Genomic DNA, 14273 nt, shown 5'->3' on the forward strand with positions numbered 1-14273 from the left:
GTTCATTCTCTTCGTTCGTGATTAAGCTTGGTTCCCATTTGAACACAACGCATGGGTGTAAGTACCTCACAAGTAATTTGACCAATCCCAACGCGATAAATTATCCTAAATTTCGCTGGTGATTGGTCAACTAAAGCTTGGTTCCCAAAGAACGCAACGAAGGGACGTACAGTACGCGCAACAAGGCTTGGTTCCCACTAGTGACGCACCGCTAGGATGTGACGCAACGTAAGTTAGCTGCCGATCACAAGCGATGAAGTATTCGAACTGTCGCTTTTCATTGGTCAACATGCTTGCGTTGCGTTTACGGCCTTGCGTTACGTCCTACGTCGGCTTAATATCAACTCTGGATTTTACCAATCGCAAACGATGGATTATTCGAATTGTCGCTTGTCATTGGTTAACTCGTCAGCGTTGCGTTTACGTCCTTAACTTTTCGGCTCTCTCGTGGGAACCAAGATTTAAGACTAATAATGTGTTATTATCTAGAAATACCTTTATTGCACTACTTACGTTACTAACTGTATGTTTACATGTACATACATATTAAAATACATTTAACCTTAATCTGAATAGGCCTAAGGCAGTATACAGAAATACATACTTGGTTTGAAACGGTCAGAAACAAATATAGGGTATATGCAGGAACAATATTGGCATTCTTATTTATTTATTTTTTTGTTCAAATCAGGCAAGTAAAATTTAACTAAATACACCTGATTTGATTTCTTTAATATTTTCTATGATTTACGACTGCGTATGTAATAATAAATATCAATTCCTGTGTGGGCTGTTTAAGTGATTTTTAACATATTTCACATTTGATGATATTTGATTTCTGTATAAATTGAGATGTTAAAATAATCTAGCCAGATTCCCGACGCAGTCAATTGCGCATGTCTAAAATGTCTCTTAAAATCGATCGTTTTAAATTGAAATTGTTAACATTTACAAAAGTGTTGGGCTTGTTAGGAAAGTGTGTATTTTCCAATGATAGAATAAAACACTCGTACAAATTGATCTCAGTCGTCTGGGCAACGATGAACTGTTCGCAAAATTTGGAAAGCAAGTGAAATTAAATTGGCTATTTTATTTTTGTCTCCTCGGTTGGTCGGAACAGTGCCAAATAGGAAGTGCCTTGAGATACTGATTTGCCCTTCCTTTCAATCTTTGACTAGTATATAATAACGAGAAAAACTTAACTTGAACAACATTTAAAGCGCTCTGGTAGAGGAAACTAATAACATTTTATGCCAAGTTTTTGTTAGTGGAATACTGTTGGTGTTCTTGTTTCTAGCAGATTAATTATAAAGGTAATATTTACTATATTTATTTGTAATCATATTTTTCAATCTAATTATTCTACCACATATTTTTTTAATATTATTTTTGTTTCATTATTGATATTCATACTTTGTTATATTGTTTCTTATAATTATATAGGCCTATATATATATGAAAATGTTTTTAGGCCCAAATAAGAATGTATTTAGGCCTAAATGTTGCTGAACACTTTGTGGATCTTAACGGAAACGTATAATATTATCATTAAAATATAATTAAATCTACAAATACTTAGATAGATAGAATAGATTTAAAACAACCCTTGTATCGTTTCCTACATGCGTGTTTTATCACATAATAAATATTATTAAAAGTTCGTAGATGCGTAGCCTTGTCATTGTTAAACTGTAGGCCATTATTTTCAAATGAACTATGTCTGTTTTAAAGGATTTTAGACCTACTTTTGCATTTACCCTGAGGGTCATATTCGATAATCGGAAGCCAACCTGAATATTGAAAATGAGTTAGTTTTAAACTATAAATACATTTCCGGCACCCATCTTGCAGAGCGGATATCCAGTACCATTGGCAACCAACAGCCAATTAACTTCAATTAATGTATCAATTAATTCATTCAGATTAAAGAAAGTGTGACGTCCAATCAACGTGTCTTGAGTGTCTGCAGAATTTCATATGTCATGATATTTCTACATTTGTTTTTATTTTTAGGTTATTCATGATGCGTAATACACTTTCGGTCTATGCTTGTATTTTCGTCATATGTCTGACGGTGTTTTCGGATGAATGTTGGGCGATTAACTACTTCCAGAGGGTGATTGTTCCTCGTCGAATGAAATATCATCGTTATGGCAATCACGGTAGGAAATTAGACTATAAAGACATCATTGTTTTATTCTAGACGTCGTTATTACCGTCATCCCTCTCCCGCACCTCTCCATTCTCCTTTCCCGGATATAGATCTTTATCAAATAAAGTTTGTTTCAATTTCAATTTCTTTTATTTCGGAAATTTCATCCATATAAACAAACGTACAAACAGAAAAAGAAAATTCGCAAATTCTAAGCTTAAATATATAGGATACTTCTCCATCTACAATACATTTTTAGTTATGGAGCATATGTTTGCAAACAAAAACAACAAGAATATTCAACATACGTTGCATGAAACCATAGATAGATTTTCGCATATACTCATTAAAGGAAGGGACACCATGTTCAATAAACATCATACTGGCACTACTGCTTCTTATTAATATTACCAAGCATAAACATAGAGAAGCACATGAAATGTGGTTTCCTCATGCTTAAAAATGAATCATGTAGGCTATATTGTTGTAAGGTATGCCTAAACATATTTACTGATACAAACATAATAAATAAATATTAACATAAAATGATAGATTAGATAAACCCGCTGAATTCACTTTGAAATGAACAGTTTGGTTATTTTCTATATCGAGATCTTTTATTTCTATAGACTATACCAGATGTGTTAATCACATATTCATACTGCAATGTCTTATTGTTTGGCAAAGCTTACCATCGACGTTATAACCATAACACGAATTATAAAGCAAACAATACTATTAAAAAATATCTTAGTTATTATTCGTTTATTATGCAGTACAGATTACCTTATTTTCACTAACATCCATGGATATAATAGTATGGCTTTCACTATATATTAATAAGTAAAAACGCCTACACGCCCGCATTGTATAACGTTTATTACCAATACGAAAATGGTTGAAAACATGTAATAATAGATGTGTAATCATTATCTGGTTACTATTATAAACTTACAAAATCTTTACCAATTATGCCCCCAATATATGATGCCTTTTATACCATTATTACTTACTTACACGCCTACACATGGTTGCCGTAATATAATCAGGTTAAATTTGTTACGAGATGGTATTACTGTATTAAGTACTGATATGATACCATAGGAAATTAGCTACATATAGTTTAGTTTAGTTTAGATATAATGGGGTTAAAGATGTATTGTCCCCCTGAAAAAATAATTCTGAACACAATTTTTGTTGAATATGCCATTTTAATATAACATAATAGTTGTCCACTTTGACAAAAAATTGGATTAAAAAAAATCTATTTACCTGAAAAAACTGTAATTTAAAACAAAAAATTGGCTGCCAGCCAATGGGTTTTTGGTTGAATTTGACCATTTATTTTGTCATTTTATATAGTAAAACATGATTTTTTTTTCGGTTTTTTTTTACGGGAGGGGATTAACTTTATTAAAACTACAAAATAACCTATTCAAAGTCTGATTTAATTAATCTTCATTTTTCATGTTTTTGGGGAACAATATATCTTTAAGTTATAGGCGGTGTTTGCCTTTCATAATAGATACACAAATAAACATGTCAACAACATTATTTTTTCGTATGAAGTTTCATTTCGATAGTAGGCCTATAATAACTATTTTAATGTCAATTATTTATTTATTGCACGTGACAAGTTGCTTATGTATGCCTTTTCGAATTTATGTAATCAATATTGTGTTAACATTACAGTATATAGAAATAAAAGCTAGGTAGCGATCCATATCTTTCTTTTAATAATTCTTCATCCAGATAGCTAAACTTAAAAGCCTAAAAAACACTGTGCTTTCTCTTTACGTATGTCAACGGAGGTAGGGGTGGGGGGGGTGGAGGGAGTCCGTAAGGTTGGAAAAAGGGGTCGTACAAGGTATGCCTGTCGGATACCATGCCCCACCAAACATGCACTAAGTTTAATTTCTTTACAAGAACACTTTTCCTACCCCCAGAAGTACAAGTCTTAACGCACCGATGTTATGGCATGGTTTGCGTACATTATAGCTCCTGCGTTAACCGCTCGGCCACTCAACTTTACTAAAAATAAAGCTTTCCGTAGGATGCCCCTTATTCGTGTTTAACCTTTCAAAAGTGAAGGCCATGGCCGCTTATGTTCAATAATAATGATTTATGTTACAGATGAATCTGTTCAATCCAGAAATATTAATCTAAATCAAATGTCCTTAGATAGACCCATACAATGTCCAATAAAATAACTTGTAAATCCTCAAAAAATGAAAACCAATAAATTAATGTAAATAAATATGTTATTTATTAATAAAAATGGAAATTTAATTCATAACAAAAGCAAATGTATACCGTTAAGAAAGCGGACTCGTTTTAAAAGGATTTTATTTTGGAAAATATCATAGCCCGCGGAGATTTAATTAAAGTAAGAAACGGACGAACTGATTGCTTTGAATTTGTTTAAAAACAACACTAATATTTTGTTACTATTGTAAGTAATTAAAATGGAAATTTTGAATCGTAATTAATACAATGTGTACGACGGTAGTAGATGATTACATAATTCAAACGAAAAGTATTTCCTATTGATTTGCCTAAAGGTATCAGCGCATGCGCATTCATTAAGTTAAGCCGTAGTCTGATGAGGAAAGTGATTGATGTGGGTGATAATTATGATATTCATTCTGATGAGAATTATTTACAATTTGAACGATAACAATTATGGTGAAAGCGAGAACGTTATGGTGATGAAGAAGATATCTAAGGATGAATGAATTAATGTAACACTAGGATCATGATGAGAAAGAAACTGTGACATTGAGTCGGGCTGCTCCGAGCAAAGGGAATGATTAACTAATGAGTTATTTTAAATAAACATTTAACTTTTCTTTATCAATTGTGATTTTCTTACTGATGTTTGAGCATGGCCCATGGTTGTACTGCTTTTACTTTCTTCGTAGATTTATTCACTCGTATCAGTAATAATATGGTCCCGTATATTAATGTCAACATTAATTTATTAATTTATTATCTTTTGAACTATCATGCATATGTTTCTCCGTCGGAAGGTTTTTGAGATAATTAAAAAATAAATATTAAAAATGATAATAAACATTTCAATGAGTAAGATTACAATGCATTTTCAATAATAAGATGATCAATTCTTTAAAAAAAACTCTCATGTTATTACATAATGATGTATCTTTCGAAAATAAAATTGAATTGAATTCTTTTTCAGGTAGCCGACGTTACTACGCTTATCGGAAACCACGTCAGATATCTGACGAGAATGTAAGGAACAGCCGAGCAGCTGCAGACAGCGTACGGGAACGGGCATTTCGTGATTTCTTATTAAACAGAAATAGCCGTTAGCTGGAATAGGCCTACTATTATCAGATCAATAATACACAACAGAAGTTTACTGTTCAGAAATGTAATTTAACATGGATGTAACGGTCAAATGCCCGAAATCGTACAGTAAGGACATCAGCTATTATATATTATGAACACAGTGTTTTCATCGAATCTGTGCGTGCATGACGTCACAATACGTTGCCATGAATTGATGTTTAGAATATATTGTGCTAGTTTTTTTTTCAGTTACATCGTCAAACTGAAGGGCATTTGTTAATCAAGGTACAACATATCCGCAATCCTTCCGTTTAACGGAAGTTTAAAAGAATACAAAAATATCTGCAAAATTCATTTTGGCTTTTATATTTCATGTGTAGTATTATTAAAAGGTCAAAAGCTTTACCCCACAAAATAATATCATAGAACACGTGTGACTTGATAAATAGTGGTTAATGAGGGTTAAATAATACCCCTTCCACACCAAAGGGGTATAAGTGTCTTTATATAACAGGATTCGAACATCATAAGGCCCCAGTGGTATAGTGGTAGGGTGAAATTGAGAAGCGGAACATTATTCTGAATGTCAGTTACAGGAACGAATTTGCACTCCGATTCACTTGATATTTAAGAATAATATTTATTATTCAAAATGCCATTTTAAGTCACTGTTTCAATTATATATCCATTAATTCATGTTGAAACTTCAGGTACTTATCTACCCACGTTACTTATTTCGATTACCTTCATGATTAAATCAATTTCAGCAGATTCTGAAAACGTTTTAAATGCGCTCGTGTATAACATCAAAGTTACTGCAAACGCCTATATCGATACAAATACTAATAATATAACAAAATAATACTCTATATTCAATTTAATTATGTACATGATAGGTTAACGTTAACTACCGTATTGTATGTGTTTTCTTTATTCACTTTTTAAACTATCGTCATCGTATATTATATTGCCATCATCAGTTCGTCATTATCTGTAATTGATTAAAAGTATGCCTGTCGTCACAAGAGTATGGGTTACCCCGGTGAACTGGTTCACAAAATAGCCCTGTATCAGGCGGGTTACCACCTATCTGATAGGACAGTAACTAATTTACTATTGGTAATCCTTGGCCACATTGCCTAAAGACATGAAATAAAATAAAAATAAAAATAAAAATAAATTTTACTACAGAAATCCTCACTAATGCAACCACCAACAAGAAGAATTCCTTTTTTTGGGACGCCCCTATTCGGGAGACACTTTCCCTTGAAAATCCAACCCCTATTCATGGGAAAACTGTTAGGTTCCGAATAGTAGCCTACGGTCGCTTTAATAGATATATTTTTACTAGGTTGATCATGGGATCAATGCCAGGGTCCTTGAACGGCTCGATCCACCCGGTACACAGGGCTATCCACCTTCACGTTTACTTTAACAGCTGGTGGCGCTTTGTAGGCCCAATAACAGCAACATTAATACATAACGACGGACATGCAATTAAATCACAGTATGATATTATACGAACTGTATTATAGAAAGTAATTTGACAGATGTTAGCATGGTAGGACAATAAGCATATGCTTAAGATTCGATCATTCTATATAGATTGTGTTGAGATCGGATTGGATTGTGTTTGTTATTCCAGTGTTATTGAATAATGATATTATTACCTTATTTCTTTTTATTTATGATTGTATTTTACCCCCTGCAAACACAAAAAAGAAAGTTTTTAATTTCGTATTTATTATAGAAAAATAGTATAAAGTGATCATTCCTCAATATATGTACCCTATACGCTTAGTCGATGCTACGGCGGCAATTCGGCTTGATTTTTTTTAAAGGCAACATTTTGGCATATATTGCGTGTCATATGTATACTAAAATGCAACATAAAAAAGACAATAGAGACTCATGCGTATGTAAAATGCTATTTCAATGTATTAACACGTTCTGATGCCTTTTACTATAATTGTAACAGCATGTGATTTAATTATGATACGTATTAATAGTTCTTGTTTTGTTATGATTGCTTTTGTAAAGTTATGATTATGTTTTCGACAGTACGTATTATATGGTTTTCCTCAAGTACCGTTTAGTACCGTAAGTGCACCTATAAAAGTGGATTGTTCATTCGCTTTTTTCTGTAATATAATGTGTGTTAATATTGTGAATAAACTTTGTTTCGTAAAACGTTAACTTTGCGTTATTTCAAATTTTGTCAGAACACCTTTATGGCCCATGCCTGTAGGTTTGGTAATATGTTATCGCCAGCGTCAACCCTGGATATTGAGGAATTTTAATTTTATTTGGAGGGCATTTGACAATGTATGAATGGTTTACGGTTATTCCTCTCGCACAAAACTAGACGCTTTCCGTCTATGTCACCATGCTGGAGGACGGTACTCAGTTAGGCGGATAACATGATTGTCTCTCTCTCACAATGCCATGAGTCTACATAGGCCTACTTAGGCCTACTATTCTTCTTACAATGCAGAGCCTTAAAAAGCTTTGTTTCTATATCTATTCTCACAATGCAAGGAAGTTTGTGCACGTATAATAAGACTCGTGCGTCTACGAAGCGTCCAGAGCAAGGCGCACACTGTGTCTATCAATGCATGCAGCTTGTGCCCGTTACGTCATATTAGACGTACCTGTCACAAATTAGATGCGCATATCCCTATAAAAAAGAAGTCGCGTACGTTCTACATCATCAGCAACGTATCGACGCAAAGTGCTGTATTGCGTAATCTCAAGTAGGAACCGACGACGCAATAGTGCTGCAAACATCGCAGGTTTGACTTCACGCAGGCAAACGCAATGATTGGAAGGGCATTTTCTTACGTTGCGTAGATTGCGTTACGTTACCTCGCTAGTGGGAACCAAGCTTAAAGCGTGGTTCCTACTAGCGACGCAACGTAACGCAACGTTGCGACGTTTTGACGTAAAGTGCTGTATTGCGTAATCACACAAGTGGGAACCGACGACGCAACAGTGCTCCAAATATCGCATATTTGATTTCACGCAGGCGGGGGCAAACGCAATGATTGGAAGGGCATTTTCTTACGTTGCGTAGATTGCGTTACGTTACGTCACCAGTGGGAACCAAGCTTAAGAGTTACCAGCTAGGGGGGGGGGGGGGGGGGAGGGCAGACTCATATTATAGCAGCAGAACATATCTCGTCATATGGTTGATGCTTATTAGAATCAAAGACGGGCTTGCTCCACCAGAAATTATCGACAATTGGCGATCTCAGTGTTCTCTCTCAGTTTCCTGAAATAATTCCCTTTCTATTTTTTTCCATTCCCAAGGGAAAATATGGTGAATTAGTCTGGAAAATCTGCGATTGTGCAGTGGTGACTATTCGTCGTCATTCCAGGTTTGTAATCTAGCATAAGAAAAAACACATAATCTACAGATATATTGACAGATATAAAATGACATGTGTATGACTTTTTTAATGGCTCAGCAGATTTCAATATTATAGATATGAAATATAGTTTTTTTTTTATATAGACAATCGTAATAATATTAAAGAGTCCAGACAATGTGTATTGTGCCTGACTTGTCATAGAATTCAGGAATAGGAATATGGTCTACTATTTCAAGTACCTCTGCCCGTCGTGGTTTTAAAGATGTATTGTCCCTCGGAAATATTTTTTTTGTTGAATATGTCATTTAATGTCACATGATAGCTATTGATTTGATTTACTTGAAAAAACTGTAATTTAAAGCAAAAATTAGTCAAATTGGCTGCCAGCCAGTAGGTTTTTGGTTGAATTTAACTATTTTGTCATTTTATAAGTTAAAACTACAAAATGGCCTATTTAAAGTCTGATTTAATTAATCTTCATTTTTCATGGTTTTGAGGGACAATACATCTTTAACCAGACACTCTCAAAGCGAAGTATAAATTAATCATACATATATAGTAGGCCTATACCTTTACATTTCCCCCTTTTATCACGTCACCGAAACCAATGAATGTTGCCAATGAAGAGTGCCTCGATCACTCTTCCTTGCTTTCACTATAGGCTTTCCCTCCATTATCCGTAACGTTTTCCCCACTAATCGTTAGTACAAAACTGAGCTCTCTGATCCGTGTCTCCTAGTTTAAAACTGATCTTTTATTTATTTCTTTTTTCCCATCCAAATGGTTTCTTTTTCGGATTTCAGATGAGAGAATAAGATTATCTACCGTAGAGGGCAGATGTGTTTTTATTGACCGATAACTCATACATTTTTGTACAATCAGCGTAAAGTGACTAAAATTCTAAAAAGTAAAACTGATATTGATTATTGACAGTAGTTTGATAATACTTTGTAATAACTAAGGACCTTATTATTTGGTTAAAATAATTTGCTAATTTAAAATCATTCATTTAAACAATCACTCTGGAACTCTGTTTTCCGGAGAAAAAATAATCTTAAAATATAAAACAATATTATGCTGATTGTACTTTATTTGATCTAAAACAAGAACTCGCATTTAATAATTATTTCAATCGATTACAATTTGCATTGATAACTCATACAGTGATGAAATATTTTTAAAAGCAAAACTATGGGCCTAAGGCATAAATTGATTTTTCAAAAGCCCTGACATTTAACAATATAAACCTATTGTGATTTAATCAGGGAGTTATTAATTAGTTAACTAATTTGCTAATTAACAAGTCCCTGATTGAATGGTCCTTCACGTTTGTTTCTTGTTTACATAATCTAGTATTTTGGTCATTCATTAGATCTGTCATTTATTTATTTTTTTGTTAAGGATTTACTTTTGATGATGAAAATATTTTAAAAAAAAGTGTCAAAGCTGACTGTGATTGTTTGTCTTTCTTGGAAGTAACCTAGATTTTTTGAACAAGATTTAATTCAATAGATTTGAATATAGGTCTTGTCACTTGTCTTTAGGATTTCTTTTGATGATCGAATTTATAAAGTGAACAAAATACGGTATTAGCCTGGGTGCAGAACAATTAATATACACATTTGCGGGAAAAAAGTATAGGAAATTTTTTTGTTTGTTTTTCTGATAGAGTATACCATATAGAATCCCCATCCCAGGGTCTTGGGGAAAATTTTTTATGGTACTTTTAAATTTTGGCCTATAATAACACACACAAATTCCTATTAACACACACAAATACCTATATATAGGGGATAGGGAAAATCAATTAACGGTTTTTGTTACTTGCAGTTGTGTTTTAATGATTAAAATTAGTAGAGGCTTACTTTAATAACTACTTCTCATAGTAGTTGATGAATCAAGTCGATACGATGACATCATCATGCCAGAATCCAATGTGGCGTCCAATTTGGCGGGAAAAACAAAAGCTAAACCCCCGCAAACCCCTGCAAACCTAAAAAAAACCATAGCAAACCCCACCAAACCAACATAAAAGTGATTGAATCATGGAGTGTACGACCCACTGGGTATGTCCATGTAAAAAAATATTAAATTTCTACTGTTAACTAAAACGTTTTATTCTCAAGCTTTCACTGGTCACTGAACACAGCGTGTGCTCTAGAATAAAACGTAAGTATAACGATTTTATTCAAATAGTTTATTCGATCATAAAATCAAGTGCATGTAATCTACAGAGATCCAGATGAACATTGTGATAATAACGATGTTTTCTGACAATGTCCATGCAAATACAATGCATCGCCAATCATATCTGTACATACATTTTCGAATCGGCGTAAATTGGAATTGTCATTTCAAAATTAATGAAGTGTGTTCAGGTCTGTTAGTGTTGTCAAACGATCTGTTTAAAAAAAATGATAATGAGGGAATTGAAACACAAGATATTTGTTTACGGTTACGGATCTTGGATGTGCTGGTCTTTGCACACATTGTTTTATTCTAAAATTGATAGTCAAAATGTGTTTAAAATACTCTAGTCCCTTGGACTTCAAACCCATTTATAATATATGCATACAATGTAACAATGGTTTGTTATCATTGATTAATTTGTTTTCTATCAGAAGCTCGTGTGATGATGATTATTTATTTCCTTTATCCAAAGAAGTGAAGTGATTTTTATCACAAATGATGTTTTCTTTGCCGAAGGTATTTACGTTGCTACGATATTATGACAACATCCGCAACTTGATGAAATAGAATAAATAAAGTAATGTTATAATCATACAAAATGTTCACGTAGGCCTATGGCTTACTTTATTTGTGTTCTTATATAAACATTGTTAGAAACTTAAAAACCAAGGTATAGCAGCAACGCGCCAGACGGGAATTGGACATTGTGAAGGTAGGCCTATATGGTTTTCTTTCTTTGGTTTTCATATATTTATTCTGTCTATTTAGGCCTACTGACACAGGAAGGTCTTTTGTAAGACACCTTAATTAAGGGTTATGTATGCCTTATCGATCGACCTTGTTATGAACATTAATCTTAACAATAATTATCGGTATAATTAAAAAGCTAATTCATGTACAAACTGTATCTTATATTCATATAGACAAAAGCCAAGCCTATACCGGTATCTATCTAAGATTCACAAGAAAGCAGTGGGTCCAGCTGCACTACTTCGAAAAGCTTAGCGTCCGTAAGCTAACTTAATTGGTCAGACGTTTTGCCCTACTCTGTGTACTTGTAGGGTCTACTTAAAGATGTACTGTCCCCCCAAAAAACATGAAAAATTAAGATTAATAAAGTCAGACTTTGAATATCCGACTTTGTAATTTTAACAAAGTGAATCACTTCCGTAGAAAAAAAAAACACGAAAAAATGTTTTCCACTTATAAAATGACAAAATAAACGGTTAAATTTAGTCAAAAACACATTGACTGGCAACCAATTTGACTATTTGTTGCTTTAACTTACAGTTTTTTCAGGTAAATAATATTTTTATCGATCCAACTGTAAAAATTATTTTTTTCAGGGGGCAGTATATCTTTAATGTAAGTACATTTGAGAATACATTATGTTATACTATTTCCAGTTTAAAAATAGCGGCCCTACAGTTATGTCGATCACCATTTTTTTTTTTCATTTCTATTGTGCTTTTAACAAAGCACCTAAATCCCAAAACACCTAAAAATAGAAACAAACAATCAGGTCTGTCATTGACCACAGGACACATCACCGGGAATTCATCTCACCATTTTACCATAATTAATATTAATCCTTTTTTCCCCTCAGATTGCTTAAAATATCAGTTAAGGCTTACATACAGCTTATAGTTTCAGTGCAAAATGAAGGTATGTTTCAAATGTTGAAATTATAACTCCCACAAGGACTCGATGGAAACCCAGCGAGGAATTATGTTGAATATTAGTCGCTTCGGAATTACCGAAACAAAATTAATAATTATATAAAAAACAATCTACATAAAAAATGGTTATTACAACCATTTCGTTGATCAATCACTCCAACCCCTCCGTCTCACAACCTTCCATTTGATAACTTTTTTTTAGCAATCTGAATGTTATGCTCTGGATGTGTTTTCTACCATTTTTACCTTCTTCTTATTTATTGTTTTGAATTTGTTGTCTACGCTTTGCCCTGCATATTATGCTTGGTCCTCCAAGCTGTAACCTGGGATGTTTGTTACACTCTTGTTCATTTTTGAAAAATTAGAAATAAAGGATGATTTTACAACTACATTGCGTTTAGGAACATTATTACTCAGAATATTGGAGAGAAAAAAAAGTAGAGTTAAGTTAAGAATTGTTAGATCATAGATTATCTTCTTTAACGTTTCTATTTATTTACAGGTTCTCGTTATCATTCCAATTATTCTGGCAGTTATCACAGCATCACTTGCCGAAAAAGACCAGTGTAACGTCGTTGCAAACAGCTGGGTTACATGTACATCGAGTAACGACTTCATTCAAAAAGGAGTAGTCGAAACAACTCTTAATTATGCGGTGGAGATTGATGAAGCTGACGTTGGACCGCTGGTTTGTTGTAAAACACAAAGTTGCAAGGAGAAAAGTTGCAGATACGCAGCGTCGAAGTGCTCGTATTATTCCTTTACCAACCAAGTGGCATGGAACAACTCGAACGCTAAGCCGCAAATTAAATGCTATTCTATTGGAGCTATTTCTATATCGTGGGAACATTTTGAATAAACCACTAAATAGAATTATCCACTGAACAATATAGTAACTGATCTATTCTTCGATTTAAATATATACATTAAGCACATTGATAACAGTTTTTGTTCCAACAAAGACATGATAATAGAATAAACAGACCTAACTATACTTAATATAACATGCAAAAGAGGTTTTAGACATGTAAAGCTCTGTCTACACTATCAACCTTTATGTGAAAACATGTGTGTCATATCACTACCATTTAGGCATATCACTCTATACTATTATTTGGCCACATCACACTTTTTTTCTCAAACTAGTTTGATAGTGCAGACAGAGATTGGGCGAATAGATTTTATATAAAACAAGTATTATAACGCTCCAAAAGCCGCTAGACAAAGACAGCATGAGAGCACAGACTGTGTAAAGAAAATAATTTCATTATGATGTTATGTAAAGGCTGTTTTGGATGCACTCATGATATATTCGTATGTGATACTGTAATTAAGAAAGAGAATTATAAAATAGCTCCTCAATGTTTAGTAGTGAAAACAAGTTTATTAGAAAGTTTAAAATACAAAAGCAGCTAATGAAAATAAAACACCCCAAAGATGATCATGAATGATGTGTGCGATGTTTGATGTTTTTTAAAATAATATTTTTTTTAAATTATAAATTAGACCTGGTCGAATTAAGCTTTCATTACTGACATGTTGAAAAAGAAGAGTATGAGGATCGAACTA

General features: G+C 33.3%; 1 protein-coding gene across 3 annotated transcripts; it reads left to right on the top strand.

Annotated features, from left to right (window-relative positions):
- Window positions 1-947: 947 nt before the first annotated feature.
- LOC144845260 (uncharacterized) lies at window positions 948-13821 on the top strand. 3 transcript variants are annotated; one of them, XM_078702449.1, is made up of 4 exons: window positions 948-1313; window positions 2014-2162; window positions 12632-12690; window positions 13207-13821. In XM_078702449.1, exons 3-4 carry the CDS (start codon window positions 12685-12687, stop codon window positions 13561-13563), a joined length of 363 nt encoding a protein of 120 aa, XP_078558575.1. In that variant the 5' UTR covers window positions 948-1313; window positions 2014-2162; window positions 12632-12684; the 3' UTR covers window positions 13564-13821. The 3 variants fall into 3 exon arrangements, 2 of the variants coding, with proteins under 2 accessions (XP_078558575.1, XP_078558576.1); XR_013612525.1 differs by lacking the exons at window positions 12632-12690; window positions 13207-13821 and adding an exon at window positions 5352-7660 and having other exon boundaries at window positions 949-1313; XM_078702450.1 differs by lacking the exons at window positions 948-1313; window positions 2014-2162 and adding an exon at window positions 11698-11737.
- Window positions 13822-14273: the final 452 nt, after the last annotated feature.

This window comes from Antedon bifida, chromosome 6, assembly GCF_963402885.1.
Source record: "Antedon bifida chromosome 6, ecAntBifi1.1, whole genome shotgun sequence".
Taxonomy (NCBI): domain Eukaryota; kingdom Metazoa; phylum Echinodermata; class Crinoidea; order Comatulida; family Antedonidae; genus Antedon; species Antedon bifida.